Source organism: Sciurus carolinensis, chromosome 5, assembly GCF_902686445.1.
Source record: "Sciurus carolinensis chromosome 5, mSciCar1.2, whole genome shotgun sequence".
NCBI classification, from domain to species: Eukaryota; Metazoa; Chordata; class Mammalia; order Rodentia; family Sciuridae; genus Sciurus; species Sciurus carolinensis.
The window spans coordinates 37,543,352-37,564,505 of NC_062217.1; the positions used below are offsets into that span (position 1 = coordinate 37,543,352).

Below are 21,154 nucleotides of genomic sequence, written 5' to 3' on the forward strand. Positions count from 1 at the left end.
TCTAGGCACCATGATGGAGCTTTGTATAGATTATCTCATTTCATCTTCATATAACTATGCTATTATTATCTCATGTTATAGATGGAAAAATTGAGGCTGCCCAAGATGATCTAGCGAGGATGTGGGGAACCTCAATTCAGAGCAAGACAGTGTGAGTGCAGAGTCCCAGTTCTGATCATCTGCACTTTGTTACCTCCCATTCCAGATGGCATCACACACATAGGTGCAGAAAAGAAGTGATTGACCAATTGACAATTAGTAGAGTGTCTTTCTTACTATGTTTATATTGGATAAGACATTTTCATGTTTGCTGTGTGTTGTGTGTGCCTTGATGCAGAACAGAAAAGGAATGTGACCTTGGTTATCCTTGTGAGCAGCAAGTATCAGCACACTAACTTTACAATATTTCCCCAAGGGCAAGGCCTTTTAAGATTTACCACTGTAAGATCCTTTCAGTGGGCTGCTATTTTTCTTTGGAAAAGAAGTTTGAAGTGGAATCTAGATGGTTTTTTCCTATAAACCAGACAGAATTCACCAGAGAGTAAAAATACTGGACAGGACCATTTAATATCAAAGGTCTCATTGCTCTATGAGACAATGTGACTAATGTTTTAAGCAAAAGTAGCAGACTTTCTCATCAAAGTGTCTTTTGGACTTTCAGAATAGTTTCAAAAAAAGGTATGTGCTTCCTCCAAGTATGCTGACAGTTTTCAAAAACCTTTGGATCATCTCTTCTGAAATTTTCTTAAGTACTGAAACACTTTGAAAAACTCTAAATGCTAAAACGTAGTGATTAAAAGCATGTGTTCGAGAATCCAGAGCCTGAATTTGAATCCTGGCCCAAACTCTTTATAAGTAAGGGAGTAGTTATTTCCCTTCTGGGGCAAGTGACTTCACCTCTTTTTGTCTCAATGTCCTCATCTATAAAATGAGCATAATAGGGGTTCTTGCTTGTAGGGTTGTGAGGATTAAATAAAGTATCCTTGTCAAGTGTTCAGAACAACGCCCAGCACAACCTATGCACCTGTTGTGGCCATTGTGGTCTTATTATTGTTTCTCAATGATATTGAAAAAGAGTTCATGTCTCTTGGAAACCAAGTACGGTGATTAAGGTGGATGATAAAACTTAATAGTAACATTTTTAGTAAACTAAGAACAGCAGTGAAAGTGAATTGTGACTACAAAAGATTAAAGTGATTTTCTTGTATGACTACAGAAGTAGATCAAGAAGAAATGCTATATTAATAGCTTCAGTAAAAGAAAAACAAAAAATTGTCATTTACCAAAACTAGAAAAAGATATCAGAAGAAACTATAGACCAATATCCTTTATGAATATAGATGTAAAGTCCTCTACAAAATACTAGCAAATTGAATCCATACCATATAAATCCCACCAGAACCAAATGGGTTTTATCCCAGGAATTCAAGCTGGGTTCAGCACATGAAAATTAATTAAGATAATGCACCAGATTAATAGACTAAAGAACCAAGATCACATGATCATCTCAGTAGGTGCAGGAAAAAGCTTGATAAAATCCAATACTTTTTCATGATTAAAAGCAATCAAACATCAAATACTCAACCAACTTGGGATATGAAGTAACTCTTTGATTTGATGAGGGGTATCTACAAAAAACTCACAGCACAATCCATTGTGGTGAAAAACTGAAATCTTTCCAAGATCAGGAATAAGAAAAGGATGTCCACTCTCACCACTCTTGTTTTACCTTGTACAGGACAATTACACAAGAAAAAGAAATAGAAGGCATTTATAAAGAAAAAGTAAACCTCTTTTCATAGATGTCTTGGTCTCATATACAGAAAGTCCCAAAGAACACACTCACACTCTATTAGAACTAAAAAATGAGTTTGTCAAAGTGTCAGGATACAAAATGGAAATATAAAAATCTTTTGTGTTTCTGTACACTAGCAATGAACAATGTGAATATGAGATTGAGAAAATAATTCCAAGATTGGTTCAACATACAGAAATCAATAGATGTAGTTCATCACATCAATAGGCTGAAGGACAAGAATCACATGATTATCTCAATAGATGCAGGAAAATAACAAAATATAGCATCCATTCATGTTCAAAACACTAGAAAAACTACGGATAGTAGAAACATACCTCAACATTGTAAAAGTCACATTTGTTAAACTCCAGGCCAGTATCATTCTAAATGGAGAAAAATTGAAAGTATTTCCTTTAAAAACTGGAACAAGACAAAGATGCCCTCTTTCACCACTTCTATTCAATATAGTCCTTGAACTCTAACCATAGCAATTAGGCAAAAGAAATTAAAGGATATAAATAGGAAAAGAAGAATTAAAATTATCCCTCTTTGCCAATGACATGATTCTATATTTAGAAGACCCAAAAAACTCCTCCAGAAAACTTCTAGAACTCATGAATGAATTCAACAAAGTAGCAGGATATAAAATTAAACCCCATAATCAACTGTGTTCCTATACACCAGTGAGGAATCAACTGAAAGAGAAATTAGGAAAACTATCCCATTCACATTAGTCTCGAAAAATAAAGACAATGACAATAACAACAAAAACACTGTGGGAATCAATCTAACAGAGATGAAAGACATCTTCAATGAAAACTATGGAAAAGAAAGAAATTGGAGAAGACATTAGAAGATGGAAAGATCTCCCATGTTCATAGATAGGCAGGATTAATATTGTCAAAATGGCCATAATACCAAAAATGCTATACATATTTAGTGCAATTCCTATTAAAATTCCAATGATGTTCTTCATAGAAACAGAAAAAGCAGTCATGAAATTTACTTGGAAAAATAAGAGACCAAGAATAACCAAAGCAATCCTTAGCAAGAAAAGTGAAGCAAGAGGCATCTGGACTTTAAATGATACTACAGAACTATAGTAGCAATTTCACTTACAATAGAATCAAAAGGAATAAAATACTTAGATTCATCAGTGTAAGTATAAGACGTGTGCAGTGAAAACTACAAAATATTGCTATAAGAAACAGACCTAAATGAAAGACCTCTTGCATTGATGGCTTGAAACACTTATTTTATTAGAAAGCAATACCTTCCCAAAGTGGTCTGCAGATTCAACACAATCCCTATCTAAATTTCATTGACTTTTTTGTAAGAAATTGGTAAATCGATCTTAAAATTCATATGAAAGTACAAGGGGTCAAGAATAGTTAAATAATCTTGAAAAAGAAGAATACAGTTGAAGGACACATGCTTCCTGATTTCTAACTTTCTCAGAGCTACAGTAATCAAAACTGTATGTTACTGATGTTTATGCCAATAGAACAGAATTGAGAGTCCAGAAGTAAACGTATACATTTGGCAATTAATTTTGACACTGGTGTCGAGGAAGATAGTCTTTTCAACAAACGATATTGAGATTAAGTGGGTAGCCATATGTAAGTGAATGAAGTTAAACCTTTACATCATACCATAAACAGTGAACCTTGAACATATCAGTTGAAGTGCACAGGTCCACTTATATTGGATTTTCATTTCATTTCTTTTCTGGAGATTTGTGACAATTTGGGGGAAAAAAATCTATCTCAGTCTAAATATATAGTCTAGAAATACCAAAAACATTAAGAAAAATGTCATGAATGCACAATATATATATAAATAATAGTCTATTTTACCATTTACTATCATAAGATGTATGCAAATCCATTATAAAAGTTAAAATTTATCACAACTTTGACATATTACAAACCGCTGTATATGGTACCATTTGCAATCCAGAGAAACATAGACAAATGCAAAGATGGAGTATGAATCATAACAACATAAAATTAACTGTAGAACACTCTGTTCTAATGTAATGCTTTTGTAATGCCTCCCATTGTTATTATGGTGAACTCAAGTATTATATCATCTTGAAATAACCATATGACCCTTTCATCTCTGCATGAGCAGGTCATTTCTCCATTACATTGGGTATCTCAGTAAAAAGTGATTGCTAGCAGATTTTTCACATGTGATACACATATTATACAAAATATTTGTTAATCAACTCTACTTTATTGGTAAGACTTCTGGTCAACCACAAGCTATTAGTTATTAAGTTTTGTGGGGATCAAAAATTATACACAGATTTTCTACTGCAAAGGAGTTGGTTTCCCTTACTTCCATGTTGTTTAAAGGTCAACTGTATAATAATTAATTCAAAATGGATCAAAAGCCTAAATATAAGAGATAAACCTATAAAACTCTTAGGAAAAAAAGGATAGACATAAATCTCTGTGACCATGGTTAGGCAATGTTTCTTAGATATGGCATCAAAAGCACAAGAAAAAGAAAAAAAAAATGAACTAAGCTTCTTAAAAATGAACAACTTCTGTGCTTTGAAGGTGAAGAAAATGAAAAGACAACACACAGAATGGGAGATACTATTTATAAAGCATATATCTAATGAGGGACTAGTATCTAGAATAAATGAAAAATGATTACAACTCAACAACAAAGACAACCAATTTAAAAAAGGACAAAGAGTTGGGTGTGGTGGCACATGCCTGTAAACCCTGCGACTTGGGAGACTGAGGCAAGAGGATCAGAAGTTCAATGCCAAAAGTGAGGCCCTGAGCAACTTAGCAAGACTCTGTCTCCAAATCAAATATACAATGGGACTGAGGATGTTTCTCAGTGGTTAGTGCCCCTGGGTTCAATCCCCAATACCAAACCAGCCAAACAAACAAACAAATAAATAAAAATTGGAAAAGGCTCTAAATAGATTTTTTTTTCTCAAAAAAATGCATGAATTATCAACATGTGCATAAAATATCCTGTACATTACTAATAATTAGGAAAATACAAATAAAAACCACAATGAGATGCCACTTCATACCAACTAAGATGCTGTATAAGAAATAATGGACAGTAGCAGAGTTGATAAGAATGTGGAGAGATTGTAACCCACAGATAACTTGAAGACATGTAAGATGGTGTAGTCACTTAGAAAACATTCTGGAAGTTCCTCAAAATGGGGTACCAAGTGATTCAGGAATTCTATTCCTAGGTGTATATCCAAGACACTTGAAAATATATAGCCACACAAAATACATAAATTTCATATGCATGTATTTTTCAATCCAGAGAAATGTAAACAAATGCAAAGATGTTTATGTTTTTTTTTTGACAAAAAGTGGAAGCTAACTGAAAAGTGTCTCAGAACTCAAATATTTATGAATTAATGAATTTATAACAAATTTAAATTAAACAAAATGTAGTATCCATGCGACTGAATATTCAGTCATAAAAAGGAATGAAGTACTGATTCATGCTATAATAAGGATGAACTTTAAAAACTTCATGCTAAGTGAAAGAATTCATACACAAAAGACTACATAATTTACATGGAATATCCAAAGAGGCAAATTCACAGAGAAAAGTGGACTAGTTGCCTGGGTCTGGGAGGAAGGTTCTGAGGAGCAATCACTAATGGGTGTGGGGATTCTTCTACCTGATAAAAATGTTCTGGAATTTGATAGTAGTGATAGTTGAACAATTTTGTGAATATATTAAAAACCTATGAATTGTGCATATTGAGAATGAATTTTAAGGTATGTGGATTAAAAAATTTCTTAGAAAAGCATAGACCACCCATGATGATGATTAAGAACTCCTTGAAGGAGTAAAACTTGCTTTGAATATATGAGACCTGGTGGACTTTAAAGACATATCTACTGTGGTTTAGAATTGGTTTGGGTGTGTTTCCCAAAGACTTGTGTGCTAGAAGTTTGCCACAGTGTGATGGTGGTGAGGTATTAGAACCTTAAGAGGTATGGCCTAGTGGAAGAAGACTAAGTCACTGGGGCAAGACCCTTGAAAGACATTAGTACAGCTTTTTACAATTTGTGTTTAAAAAAAAAAAAAAGCAAGCCTAGACCCCGAATCTTTCTAGCATCCTGTTCTTCCATGTGATCTCTCTCTCTTGCATGGGCTCCTGCCATGATGCCATCTGCCATATTGTGATGTAGCCAGAAAGCCCTCACCAGAGCTGTGCTGATGCCAGTCCTATGTTCTTGGACCTCAGAACTGTGAACTAAATAAACCTCTTTCCTTTGTAAAATACCTAGCCTCAGGTATTTTTTCAAATCGATAGAAAACAGGCTAATACATTATTATACCTAATATAAGAAAAAAATGCTCATGTTCAACTTCCTACCATGTAAACCTAATCACCAAATTTTTTTTTGTTAAATGCGTATTTGGCATTATTAGTCTTTGTGGAGCATTATATGATTATGGATGTACATGATCCTTAAATACTCATTCTTAGTTTTCTGATTATTTCTTTAATAAGCTAATCATTCATAATGAAGACTAATGGTCCCTATGCATTTAATTTCATTTTTTTATAAGTAAAGGGTTACTTTGGAAGCTAGACATCATAATTTAGCCAGAATCTACCAATGTACTGTTTGGCGATGTTTAACCCAAAAACACATCTCAGTGTCACAAAATTTCTGCATTGTTACCCACAGTGTGTATAATTTCTTGCTCTTTTTCAATGAAAATGGCATGTCGACTGCAGAGCAGGTTATACTAAATTGTGAATGAATGATTTGAGGGAACTAAAGGTAAATTCTTGCCCAAAAGCTGACTTTGTGTCTACCATTGGTCCAAAGTTCATATCTACAGCTAGACCTAAAATAGTTTTTACTTATTGTCAGTTTATTCCCTAAAGGCTTTAAAGCTAAATTTAAAAAATTACTTAGTTTTGTTGGTGAAATGGTCTTATTTTCCTAAAAACTTCTATTCTTCTTGAGTAAGAGGCTTGATAGACTTAGGGAGATTCTAAAAACTTTGATCAGAATGAAATCAAGTATTAATCAACAGTTCACTAAGATCCCTACCTTCCCTCCCTCCCCCCCTCCCCTGTTCTCCAGTGTTTTTCAGGATCATTGCTGGAAGGTTTGGGATTCCTGAAGACAGAATTAGAAGACAGTGGAGATTTGGAGCACATTCTCTCAAGGGAGCAGCACTGGGCTTCCTCCCCTGTCCTGAGAACTGGTTGTGGCACGAAGGTGGAGCAGGGGTCGTGAGGGCTCCAGTCTACCCAGTGGAGGCAGAGTATCTGGTCTTGGGAAGACCCCAGGAAGCAAGTTCACTTCAAACTGTGCCATGAGCAGTGATTCTGAAATGAACTCTCCACTGTCTCCTCCCAGGGTCTTGTAGAGTCCTGGAATTGGCCTGGGGATTTGGCAGGTCAGGAATTAACTCTGTTGGAGGAGCCAGGGAGATCAAACAGTGCCAGATCCTGGGAGGAGACTGGAGAGTTCTCAATGGAGCTCGGCTTTTCCCTGGGTCCCCTTGCTTACATCAGCTGTTGCAGGAAGAGGCAGTCATCTTTATCCTAAGGCTGTAGTGAACCCCTGCAGCAGGCTGCATTTTCTCTCTACATTTGACAGTAACAGCTCCTTTTCTTCTCCTCACTAAGCTTCTCTCAGATATAACAGGAAGACAGGGGTCTGTTTCTGCTCCATGCCCCAGAGATCTGTTGAAATATCCAGGCTTGGGGCTTTGGTTTTGGGGTCTGAATATTTAGTTTTGAGAGATAGACTCTGTCTTAGAGTTCAGATGACCTTCTGCCCCAGGCTATGCCTGATCCCACTTTAGACCTTGGCCCTAACTCCCTGGGTCTCTTTGTGTGTTTTTGTTCCAGCACACAGACTTATTTTTAACTGCTCAAGGAAGAACTGCCAAGGCCACCGCCCTCGCCTGCTGAGAGCCCTGGCCGTGGAGTGAGAGCTAAGCCACCGGTGGATGGGAGCATGACATCACACACTGCAAAGGAGGCCCTGGACCACGTCCTTCCTTACTGCTGGTCTACAAATTCATGATAAATTCACTCTGATCTCAACTGCACCAGAGAAGCTCATCATTTAAAGAAGTCCTTGGTGGAATCCCTTTATAAAGTAATGAGTTCAGCTAACACTATGCTTTGGAAAAGCAAAATCTAGTACTATCATTTAACTTGGAAATTTGTATGTATACTTATTGGGGTTTCTTAAAGAAGGGGTTCCCTCTATCTAGAACAAACGAGAAACTTCAATGCAGAGACTTTAGGCCTCACATTTTTATGCCTTAATTTGACTTATAATCAGAATTTTATTTGCTTAGTTTCATAAGCCATCTTTCCTATTTAATTTGGAGGAAATGATAATTGTATTACTCATTAGATGTGAGAAGATTTGGGGCACATTCTTTCAAGGGAACAGCACTGGCTTCCTCTGCTGTCCCCAAAACTGGTAGTGGCATGAAGCTGGAGCAGGGGGTGTGGGAGCATGTTTCAAAACAGTGTGATGGGTCAGGTGGCAGGTGGCAGCAGACAGAGGCCCTGGCAGAAAGACCCAGGGGAGGCAAAGTATTTGGTCGTGGGGAAAACCCCAGGAAGTGAGTTCATTTTGGGATGTGCCAAGCACTGGTCAGCAGTGACCCTAAAATGGATTCAGACTCTAGGGTAATTTCCCATTGTCCTAAGCTCTAGAGGTGCACTAGACAAGCCAGCCCAGTGGGTAAGGATAGATGTTTGAATCAGACCACTTGGCTCTATAGCCGGGCCCTTAAAGGGGAAGTAGTCACTTACCTGGGGAGGAACACATCCATCCTGGTTCTTCTCAGCCTGGTGGTCCAGAGGTGGATGACTCTGGCTGTGAGGTGTGGCTCAATGTGGCCCAAGGGGGCTCCTCTGTCGCGGGGCAGCACGAGGAATAGACTTGCTGTGCTTCCCAGGTAAGGTAGCTCCAGGACTCCCACCTGATGGCCCACTGAGTCCTGGAACTGGCCTGGGGATTCAGTGGGTCAGAATTTATCTCTGTCCCAGGAGCCAGAGGGACCAAACGGTGCCACAACATGGGAAGAGGAATGTTTATAGGACTGCAAATAGTGAAATAAAATATCTCCTCGCTCTCGAAGAGCAGCTTGAAGCTGAAGACTGTCGGGTGACATGGTCCCTTCACTGATCCTAAGGCTCAGAGTCTCTAAAACACTCTCACAGGGCCTAAGCCATCAGGCCTGCAGTGGCTGGGTCTGATGGGGATGATGGCACAGGGTAGAACCATATACCCTGTCTTTTCTTTTTTTAATATTTTTTATTTTTCGATGGACCTTTATTTTACTTATTTATATGTGGTGCCGAGAATCGAACCCAGTGCCTTACGTATGCCAGGCAAGTGCTCTACCACTGAGCCACAACCCCAGCCCCCATATACCCTGTCTTAAAGGGGCAGCTCATTCAATCCTAGCCTAAGGGACCCAGGCCTTTTGTGCCAGATCTCCCTGTCTTTCAATTAAAAGTTTAAGTCCAGATTTCCTATGAGATTTCCCAACCTTTTAAGCACTACACAGACCAAAATAAAAACCATGCGTCCAGGCTACATTTGACCTGGAGACTGACCAATCATAACCTGTGAACTAAACAAACAGGTCCCAGGAAGGACCACTGGGAGGCCATGGACAATCCGGCTGAGGACAAGTCTAGGCTGCCAGGCAGAACATGATTTCAGAAAAGTGTGTTGGGTCAGGTGGCAGGTGGCAGCAGACACAAATGACCTGGCAGGAAGACCTAGCAAGAGTTGCTAGTGAACAAACAGACAGTGCCTGGTCCCAGTGACAGGGAAAGGAGAGTGAGTCATGTAGGCAATCCAGGGTGCAGCAAGCCTCGGGTGGACCCCAGCCCAGATCTCTTCCTTGGGAGGATTTCAGGAATGAGGCCCTGGCGTGTATTGGGGAACAGCAGAGCTGGCTGGCTGTGAAGGCAGAATCTTAGGCTCAGTCGGAAAAGGTGGGGACCCTGTTCTAGTACATATTTCAGCTACTCTGTAGTTACTTATTCAGTGTCCATGGTGTGTCTACCACCATGCACTGCACTCTGTGTGTGCTGGGAAGATCAAAAGCCACCCAGATCCTGCCTGCCATCACCAAGCCAACAGTCAAAACAACTAGCACAGTCACAACAGCAATGATAAAATGATAAGAGTAAGAACTATAATAAACTGTTCTTGCATATTTGTTTATCTAATAGACGTTCTTCTCATCTTACTTGACCTCCACAAGTAATTATTGGTTGAATAAACAGATGAGTACCTTTACTGAGCACTCACATGCAGCTGGATGGAACCAAAGCAGGACTACTTGCGCTTTCTAAATGTCAAAGTTCCAAAGACGCTGATTGAAATCTCACTGTTTTTCCCTGAATAAGAACATAATAAGCCCCACGGGCCACTGGAGACTGAACCTCAAGCAAAATTGAGAGACGTGGCTGGGGAGAAGTATGTAGCAAGAGGTGGGGCCTGGGCTCCTCTGTGGTGCAGGGCTCACTGAGGTGCATTGCACACGGCCGTCTGCTGGGATGGGGACGGCCAGGCATGTACCAGCATTGGGCACGCCCACCCTGCACCCCTCCCTGACCAACACGAGTGACCGTCAAGCAGGTGGGTACACAGAACCATAGCATCTCAGGACCAATGGGATCATTGGTCTGGGAGGCTTTGGGGAGCCTTGTAGTCTCAATATTCATCCTTGTTCAGCTCCCATTTTATCAGAGTGCCTGCCAGGGGAGGCAGTTCGTTTCAAACACTTTTGGTTTCACATTAACTCCATTCTTACTAAGTGCAGAAGGAAATTTCAAGCATGAAATTTCAAGCATGAAATGAATCCAATTTCTCTTCCACATCTGTGTCCACACTGTCTTGTCAGCACACATGGTACACGGACCCCTTTCTCTAAGTCTCCTGCCACCCTGGACTTTCCTTTGGCCAAAGCTGTGGCCCAGAGGATGGGCCCACATGGAGACACAGCTCAATCCTGGTCCTTTGGGAGCAGAGGCCTGGTCTTCCCTCTCCTGCCCACACAGCTGGTGCTTCCTCCCACTTCAGACAGCCCAGAGGAAGGAGGACTCACCGTAGTTGACCTCAGTCATTTGGTGCATCATGGGGACCTGGAAGACGCGGCCACGAGCACAGGTGAAAGGCAGGGCCTGTGAGTTGGTGGAGGAGAATCTCCTCCGCCACGTGCTTTGGAAGGTCATGGTGCTCACCAGTGCGAGCTGAGCAGATGCTGCTCTGATCTGCTCCCACGGCAGGCCACCTGGGCTCTTACCTGCAAGCAGCAGAGGAAGGATGTAAAAGTATGTTATGATTGAACTAAACACAGTATGTGTGTGGAGAAGGAATGCAGAGTTAAAACACAAAAAAGCAAGATCTCTCTCTCTCTCTCTCTCTCTCTCTCTCTCTCTCTCTCTCTCTCTCATGTTTCCCAGTGTCTTTTCAATTTACTAAAAATGCTTTAATTCCCTATCTCAACTGCTTGTACTGCCAAGAGACCTGAAGTCACAGCGGGCTGCTCTCAGTTTGCTGCCCTGGGGTGGGGTGGTGGGAATAGAAAGTGAGAACTCAGAAGTCAGTCTGAGTCCCTGACACCTGCCCACAGGCTCTGGGGGACAGTGAGGCATTTCAGAAGGTGAGCTGCAGCCTATTTGTTAATATCCATTAATGGTGGAATATGTACCGGCTTCTGAAGAGCTGTTCCTGAGGACACAACTTTGTTCTGCTCTGAGCAGGTTGGAGGGCTCTCTCTGGCTCTGTCTGGAGCTGTTCCCTCTCTAGGCAGACTCTGAGGAACTAGGTGCAGTGACAGGGAGGTGCCACATCATGTCACTCCTAGATCTCCACTGACCACTGCTGAACTGTAATGTCCAGAGCATTATCTCTGGAGGGCTGTGGTTAAAGTTTCATGCATTACCAGAAAGAGGACAGGCAGATCACTGCTACAGGGACAGTTTTTGTTTTGACCCTTCATTTGTTTAATAAACACATTCTTTGCACTGAGCTCTGTTCTAAATACTTGAACAAATTCTCACTGATTGGTCCCTGTTATTCCTCACTTCACAGATGCTTGGAGAAGTTGGTCAATGCCAGGTACTTGTGATGGGCAAAGCCACCATCGATCTAGTTACCTGATGGAGAGAAACCTTGAATTCAGACTGGATGAACTTGGCTTCAGATCCAGGATGGCTGCACTAATGGCCACCCTTTCTTAGAGGACGAATTTGTTCAGGAATTGAGAAAGAGCTAGTGATTGCAGAGGGCAGGAGTGGGAGTGTCCTGGCAGCACAAGGAGGTGAGAAGGAATTTCCTTTTTGATTAAATTGACCTGATGTCATGAAGCCCTGGAGAAGATGGAGGGAGTATCGCAAGTACGTCTGTTCAATGGGTGTACATCCTGTCACTTCCTATTCTGCTTTTTAAACAGCTTTGTGTGTCGAGCATTCTTGATATTTCTGGGTAACAAGTGTCATTACCAAGGACGTTGGAGTCACACCCCTGTGTTAGAATCCTGGTTTTGTGGACCCTGGGCAGGCAGAGGGCTCAAGTCTCAGTGCCTCAGTTCCTCCATTTTTAAAATGGGACAGTACTACCACCTCCTAGGATTGATGCGAAACCGAACTGAGATAATGAATTTCAAACAGTGCTAGAGAAATAAATTAAGGGCTAGGTAAATATTATGATTTTTGTCATTTTCACTAAGAATTACATGGCAAGGTGGCAGGTGCCAGACCTCCCTGAATCATCCCTCATTGCTGGACAGTTAGGTTATAAATGTATTTTTCTTCAATGAAACTGAACTAATCATCTTATTACATATAACCTTTTCTTCTTTTGAATTATTTCCTTACCCAAAATTCCCCAAAATCCCGTTTTTCAGCCCCTCTTACATTTTGCTATCACAGGGGGTTAATTAACTGTAGATGAATGCAGAGCTCAGTGGGAACAATGGCATGGGACAAAGCCTGAAGGGTGTGTCAGAGGTGGAGGCTCTGAGGAGCACTTTTCTGTGCGCATGCGTGCATGTGGGGTAGGAATGGGGACAAAGTCAACTCCAGTTGTTTCACAGAGCAGGTCGTTCAAGGGGAGGCTCTCCCAAGAAGACAAACCCGTGCTGCTGTGGAGCCCAGCACACGCGCCCATCACCATGGCTTCTGGCAAGCATGGGGTGTTACTGCCTCTGCAGCCCTCGCTTTAGCCTTGTGGAGAAGGACGGTTTCTTTTACCTGTGGTTGGTCTGGATGCCCCTTCGTTGCCCTGGATGGCAGTGCTGTTGGGCTCGCTGAGGTCCGCCAGCTGCAGGCTGCTGTTGGCCCACCAGGAGACCTGCTCCACAAAGCAGGGAGACAGTGGCATCCCAGCTTGCACAAAAAGGGTGCAGGCCAGCTCCATCTCAGTGCCGTGGCTGGAGTTGCGCAGTGTGGCATAAACGGCATGCAGGGCATCTCTCACCTTTGGGTCTGTGAAAGAGAAGGCGGGACAAGCATTCAATGGGGAATGTGAGGAAGGAGTTAGCACAGTGCCCGTCTACGTGTTGCATGGAGACGCTACCCCAGCTACGCACTCTTGATTCATAAGGTGAAATCTGGTGCTTAGTCAATCGGGAAAAGTCAGAGCTCAGCCCGCTCAGGAATCAGTCTGGCTGTTTGGGAAGAAACTGCTGGGGACACAGCTCGTGGTAGAGCACTTGCCTAGTATGTCTGAGGCTCAGGGTTTGATTCCTAGAATAAAACCCAAAAAACCAAAACAGCTAGGAAGAGACCATGCTAGATCTGAAGGAAATCCAGCTGTGGTGGGGTGCAGTGACACGCCTGTAATCCCACTTACTTGGGAGACCGGCAAGTTCAATGCCAGCCTAGGCAACTTAGAGAGACCGAAGGGCTGGGTGGAACATCCCTAGGCTCAATTCCCAGTACCAAAAAAAAAAAAAAAAAAAAAAAAATCTGGCTGCAATGAAGTCAACTAACATAAGGAGCCGTTCTTTCCCAACATCCTGATTTAGGACTGTTGACTAACGTTGGACTAGAGGGTCTAGAGCTGGGAAAATGAGGTCCAAAGCACAGGGTGAAGGGCTTTCAAACATTTACACGGTCAAGAGATTTACATGCAATGACACAAGTAACCATGACGGGCAGTGGTCAGGATGTTGTATTGTCAAGATACCTTTCCTGGGGCCTCGTGTGACTGCATGTCATAAACCCAAGCAGACTCTTTTAGAACTACGCTTTCAATTTGAAAAAATACAGAGGAAAGGTAAGAACTCTTCCCATCCCCCATCTTCCTACAACTCAGCAGCCAGCTTGTGTTATTATATCAGCGAGAAGCTGCAAGATTGTTGAGGAAATAAGCAATTAGGGAGTGACTAGGTTCCACCCCCTGATGGCAGCTAGATTTCTATTTATTTACTCTTTACACAGGAGATTGCTACCTTCTCTCCATAATCCATAGTGGATTTTGTTTTCATGCTCCTGTTTGCAAGCTGCAGCTTCTAGACTCCCAAGGCATCCCACAAGCTGGTGTTCCCGGAGGTGAAGCCTCCCTGCCCTGCAGGTTGCCTGCAGGACACCTTCTTCCTGTTCTCCTCTGTGCCTCTCCTTGCTGTCAGGCACATCCCTGTAGCTGTCCCCAAACCCTCCCTGCAAGACACAATGCTGGATCCCTCTTCTCACACCACCTCCCCAGCTAACCTTGCCATGTCATATACCAGGATACCTGTTTCACTCAGCTTGGGGTCTGTCCACTCGGACATCCTTCAGGTTGCAGAGGCCAAGCCAGGAGGCAGCAGCAGATCTCTGAGTAACTTGGTTCACATCCTTTGGGAGGGAGCATAGTACCCAGAATTCATCCTGGCTATGGTTCCCAGGCTGCTGACCACAGTACTGGACAGATGTTATTCATCTACAAATCATTCATACTTAGAATCCTGCTTAGAATCTTTGAAACTGCTTCTTAGAATCCACAACTATAAAAAAGTACTTGATCACATGAATTTCAGTCTGACATGAGTTCTTGCATTATAATATAGTGGGAAAAGAAATGAAAGTCTTCACAGTCAGATTTTACTTTACCCAGGAAGGTCATCTGTGTTTCTGGATCCTATCTCTGCAGAACGTTGACTGTCACAGAGGAGCCTTGAGACATTTCACTAGTCCATAGTGTAGAGTGACCTTAGGGGTGGTCTTGAGCTTTTTCTCTGTCCCCCTACCTTCTCTGGGCTAGGAGCTAGTGTTCTTACAAACAAACAGAGCAAAGTAAACTGGCTTGAAGTCAATTTTAGCATAAAATCTTATCTCCACCTGAGTCTGGCCTGGCTTTGCCCATTGGCACACAGGGATATGCATTGCCAAAAATAAGAACAACTCAAGGCTGGCAGTGTCCACAGACAGTGTGCAGAGTGCCCTGCATTCCTGATCACATCCAGTTCTTCTAACAGTCTTGTAAATGAATGACGTTGTGATCGCCATCTATAGATGAGGGAGCTGAGCCAGAGAAGTCCATTCACGGGCTCAGTATCACCAAGTTGTGGGTAGACGGTGCACGTCCTGTCGCCCACAGGGTGAGGAGCTATGGACACACTGCTTGGGAGTGCTTTGTTCTCTTGGGGGTGAAGGTGGCTGTGGAGCCAGCACCCTCCTGTTCTGCAGCGTTTGCTGTATTCCAGTTCCTTTTCTGTGATGGATCAGACGTGAATGATGTGAGAGCGAGAACCCGCTTCTCCCACAGCCCTTGAAGCAGATTCCTGTCACTACTGGCTTGCCTTCTCTCTGCCTTTTACCTCTGAAATAGAAAGCTGCCTTTCTTGCTTCGAGAGGGGGCATAATTAGATGGTTCTAACAAAATGCTGAGTGAGGGAAGAAAGACAAAGAAAAGAAAGCCACAGGGGCTGTGGGACACCAGGGGTATAGTGAGGGAGGTGTGAAGGGTTTGAGGAGAGGGTCCCTGGGATGGGTACAGAGCAATGGAAAGTGCCAGAAGGAAGTCAAGGATCCTGCTGCAAAACAGTCTTTCAGCTCATTTGAGGGACTGGCATGGAGAGTACCTTCCTTTCTAAATAAATCTGCTACATTAACCTTCTTAAATAGGACACTGAATCTGGTAGACCTTGACTTTGTAAGGTTAAGGTGTATAAAATTCTCAAACTACAAGAATACTCTTTTGGATGCTAACATTTTAATTGCCAGAGAAGCAAAAGAGGGCTTAGAGTGCTCTCCAGCGAGTTTGGTTGGGCTGAGAGGATAATGGGGATGCTTGGCAAGCAACAGAGAAGGCAGGGTGCTTATATATTTATGCAACTGCTCCACGGCTTAGAGTAGAGCCGAGGGGTTGTGAAAAGAATGTAGGATGTCTAGTCAGAAAATATGTAATCTGAATTCTGGCTCTGGCATTTGCCTATGTGAGCTGAGTTTTGCCAAGTCATTTGCTCTTATTTATAAATTAGAAATATAAAGAAAGGCTTAATATTGTGTATGGTTTCTGCAAGGATCAAATAACATCATGATGATAAAAGTAACTCCATATGCATCAGGAAACAATTCTTTCCAGGGCCAGACCACCTTTCCTCTCTGAGGTCTCTGTTCCTAGTACCATTCTTGTGCTTAATAGAAAACACTGAAGTGTTCTAAATTTATTAATCTAGCAGGACAACGATGATCCCGAGAAGCTGGGACATTGGGAAATTGTGTTTCCTGGAGTGAAAACAGGGAGCTCTTTGGCACATCTCTGGTGTCTGTTCTGAATCTCACACTGTGCTTCAAGACTAGTAGGCAGGAACCCTGGCAAAGCTCCTGGTTGTCACACAGTGTCTGAATGCACAGCAAGAGGACAATGCAGCTGTGTCACACTGCAGACTTGGAGAGATCTTTCTGTTGATTTAACAGGCACAGTGCTCCTGAACCTGGGTGTGTTTTGCTGCTGACTTTACACGGTGCTCTTTGTCTTGAAGAAAAGATTGGCCTGGGGTAGGTAGTGGGCACTGGTGTGTAGTGTTAAGTAGTGCCCACATGATTTTCTGAGCTATCCTGATGCAAACCAAAGCACAGAGATGTTCTATTAACCAGAACTCTGAAAATGGCACATTCTTGTTCACAACAGTTATGGTTCCATATGACAAATAAAGCAGTTTAAGATTAAGAATATTAATATTATTAATATTATTGTTTGGGTGGGAGGTACTGGGGATTGAACCCAGGGGTGCTTTACCACTGAACCACATCCCCAGCCCTTTTTATTTTTATTTAGAGACAAGGTCTCACTAGGTTGCTTCGGGCCTCACTAAATTTCTACAATCCTCCTGCTTCAGCCTCCCGAGCTGCTGGGATTACAGGCATGTGCCGCCAAGCCAGGCAAATGGCATCATTGTTCCACAGAGTTTGACTATTGGACATTCTTGACCTTTGGTGATTGTTGAATGGGCTGACAGGAAATCCTGATCATCCTCCCATCTGGTTACCAGGCACTGACGCTGTACACAACAACCAAGAGTCAATCACACTGTTTCCTTTCTCTGCAGGATAGCAGCTCTTGCATCTCCATCTTTCTCCCAATCCTGACTTCAGTGAGTCTCTATTTTAAGACTGAAATGCCTGCCCTTTCTTTCATATTCCTTGTTATTTTTCATAACCCATCTCAGATGTCATGACTTCTGGGGAGGCTTCAGATCTGCCAGGGGAATAAATCATTCCCTTTCCTGTACTACTTTATCTCACACAAATGCACTTATGGTGCAGGGTTAGAGTGTATTTCTATGTGTCTCGCTCCTCTGAGGCTGAGCTGCCTGTTTTCAGGGTTTTCCTTACATGTCTGCACCAATACACGCAGTGGGCAATCCATCAGCCTGGGTGAATTGCCTTGCACCAGACCTAATGGAGTAGAAGAATAAGTCTGAATCTGTGCGCTGCTGGGACATACTTGCGGAGAACAATTAAGTTCCATAAACTATCTTCAGCTTCAGTATCCCCAGAGAGAACTCACACTTGTCAGCTGGCACGGTCACCATCATTGTTTTGGAGGGTCAGAAGCTCAGCTGGCGCCTTAGGGCCTGACATATTGGGTGCTGACCTTTACTTGCTAGTTCAAAATTCTTGCCAGGCTGTCTTGGTATGGTTCTTACACTTTCTGGCAAATATTAATTTATGCAAAGTTCACTCCCATCCTTTCTACTGACATCTTATTCTGAGATAGAGAAGAAAAGCCCGCGTGTGCCATAGCATGGAGTTGGTGGTGGGCAACAAAACCAGGTCTTTCATTGGTCCCGAGCATAGTTCAGCTGAGACTGAGCTACATTCAAGAGACTTGCTGCTGTTGGCAGAGATGCTCTAAGATACAGAATCCATAAAAATAAACCAGCAGACTGGACACTGGCCAGAAGTCACAGATTCATAGAAAACATGGGCTCTGCAACCAGAGATTCTGGACTGGAATCCAACGGTTCCTCTTATTGGCTGTGTGACCTCTAACAAGATGCTTCCACTCTCTGTGCCTATTTGCTCATTTCCAAAATCAGGATGATAATAAAATCACCATCCTCAGTGGGGTTGTTGTGGCAATTAATTTAATTAATATTTAAAAGGTGTTTGTAACACTTTCTGGGACTATAAAAGGCCATGGAACCAAAATATTGCCATGGAATCTGATGCTAGAAATGAACTTTAAAAATCAAGGGTAACCACCATTCCAAAGTCTGAATGCCTCTGTTGCATTCCTGCCCAGTGGTCGTCCTTCTGCATGACAGTGCCACTGGGGGCTCCTGCCTGCCTACCCCCATCACCTGAGCAGAGAGAGAATGAGAAGAGTAGGTGTGAAGGGTGAGCAGGCGAGGAAGCGTGCATGTGGCTGGTCTCTTACCGTGCACGGTGTACCCCAGGGCACCTGCCAGCTGCTGGCCAGTGTTCCCTTGGGCTCCAAACTGCAGGATCTCCAGGGGCAGGGACACGCCGGTGGGAGAGATGACAAAGTTTGTCCCGTTTCTACCTGCTGCTGCGCTCCGGTAGAGGCGAAGTGCAAACTCAGTCTTCTGCATTAGCAGGCTTTGGGAGAGGTGGCTGTGTCCTCTGGGGAAGCAGAAGTGAAGGAGGAAGAGGGTGACATGCAGGAGAGGCGGCATGGAGATCGCTGTTGCTGCTGGTCCTGCAATTCAGCGGGCAGAGAAGCAGGATGAGGAGGGATGCTGGCGATGCAACCAGCTCATCCCACAGAGAATCGCGCTGCACGGCTCTGTTCGCTCTGTATTTAGCAGCTGGAAAAGGCCAGGGCAGGGAGGCATTCATCCAGCTTCCCTGGTCACCCACCCTCGGTCCCACCTGCCCAGGTGGCTTTACTGCATTCTGTTGTGTTAGCATTGGGAATATTCACACTTGCTGGGATGCTTTTGAAAACCAGAACGTGGGTTGGAAGACCTGCTTCTGTCACTGGATATGTGGCCTTGGCAATACCTGAAGCAAACCATTATGTTGGAAAAAGAAATGTAAGAAGTGCATATACTCTTTTCTTCTGTATTTAACCAACTTATAGCTGTGCCTTGTTTATCACAAATATTATGACGACGACGACTACTACTACTACTACTACTAATAACAATAATCTAGCATGTTAAAAAGGACTTTGTACATTTTCAATTATTCCAAAAATCTTAATAGTACCTGTTATTTTATTTCACCTGTACGGATAGTGACTGAGGTTAAGAAAACTCAGTGACTCATTTCCATGGGGAAAGCAACAGTGCTATAGCTTAAATCCTGGTTGACTATCAAGAATATATATAAGTGCATTAAAATATTGATACATGAATTAACTGTTAACTGGAATGCTAGAATTCTTGGGATGTGAATTATTCTCATAAAAAGAACACTTTCACAAAGAGAATTAAACAAAGTAAACTCTGACCCCAGAACTGTACCCTTCCAGGGAAGCCAGAACATCCACAGGTTAGAAGTTCATATCAAAAGAGAAAGCAAGTGTTTTCCATGGCTACGCCACATACCTAGTCAGCAGCAATTTTTGCTAAGTGGTCTAACTCTGAAATCAGATGGAACTTCCTACAGAAGTTTGCAGGCAAGACTACCAGTGTTGTCATTAGATAAAGACCCACGACAGAAAGCCAATCTCTTGTTCTTCAACTCTCTGCAGGCAGCCAAGCACAAACGCAGTGCAGATGGATGTCCTTGGTACCACAGAAGTGAGGATGTGCGTGTGTGTGCACGCACCTGGAGGTGGAGGGTCCCAGCCCAGGGTCATTTGTGAAAGCCTCAAGCCCCACTTCAACAGCTCCTGCAGCTCCTATAACCTCCCACAGGAATACTCAGCTCTCAGCAAGTGGACCTGGACCTCAGTGCCCCGGGCTCCCCATGACCCAAGCCCTACCATGGGAGGAGCTGCTTACTCACGGACTCCTGGACCAAACGGTTGTGCTTCCTTGGTTGGTTCTGTTCTTGTGGGTCTCCAGCATTAATGTGCTCCCTTTTAAAAAAGTGGAACAGAATCTGCTTTGAATCACAAGACAGCACAGGGAGGAAACTGGCGACGGCCGTCTCTGCCGGCGATGTCTCTACCACTCGGTCCAAATTCCTAGAGCCTGGAGGTACTGAAGGGAGCCAGGAGAAGCAGCCCAACCCTGAGCAGCAAAGCCCAGATCGGGAACAGAGTGGGACCCTGGGGACGGAGCCAGCCACACCCGTCAAGCCTTCTTAGGCTTGTGACCTGGTTGTACCAGCAAGGAACCCCTCATCCAGTCCTTTGTCACTTTGAGGAATTCCACTGATAACTCTGTGTAGGGCTTTTGCTGGGTACCAGGTACCTAATGCTTCTCCCCTCCTCCTGTGAAGAGAACAATAATTCAGTCTTTGGGTATGACCTGAAACTTTTAGCAAATGAAATTCTGCCATAGAGAAGGAAAACAAAGCAAGATGTGGCATGATCAGGTTGGAGCAGTGTGTCTTGCCTGATTTATTACTAATAAAAGGGAGTGCACTCACTTATGGATAAAAAAGCATTATTTACAATCTTCTCAGATACAACAGCTAAAAAGTACAATGAATTCGTTTGAGAAGGAGGCCTTGTTGTTAATGAATAAATGTACATTTTAGAAAAGTATGAACAGATTCTGTCAAAAGCCTGTTCCCATGACCAATTCAGAATTACTTACATTTTTATTAAGGTCTTAGGCATTGCATTAAGCTCAGAATAGATGGTGGGTTACATGTTGTTAAGATGAAAGAAGAAGGGATTTGGAAACAAAAGCAATTTTTAGTAATGATCTCTCAAGCATCTGTTGGTGTTAAAATTGAAAAGTTAAAGGACAATTTTTAACCTAACTACC

The 21,154-nt window shown here is 42.8% G+C and overlaps 1 protein-coding gene across 1 annotated transcript in view; it reads right to left on the minus strand.

Annotated features, from left to right (window-relative positions):
• The window catches only part of Serpine3 (serpin family E member 3), a 30,652-nt gene extending 10,369 nt beyond the window's left edge, over positions 1-20,283 (minus strand). Inside the window, exons 1-5 of the mRNA XM_047552293.1 lie at positions 20,223-20,283; positions 18,685-18,966; positions 13,056-13,301; positions 10,919-11,116; positions 8,604-8,802 (exon numbers count right to left, since the gene is read on the minus strand). Coding sequence (XP_047408249.1) covers positions 8,604-8,802; positions 10,919-11,116; positions 13,056-13,301; positions 18,685-18,943 — 902 coding nt within the window. The 5' untranslated portion in view covers positions 18,944-18,966; positions 20,223-20,283. The remainder of the gene's footprint in view (positions 1-8,603; positions 8,803-10,918; positions 11,117-13,055; positions 13,302-18,684; positions 18,967-20,222) is intronic.
• Between the last annotated feature and the right edge of the window lie 871 nt (positions 20,284-21,154).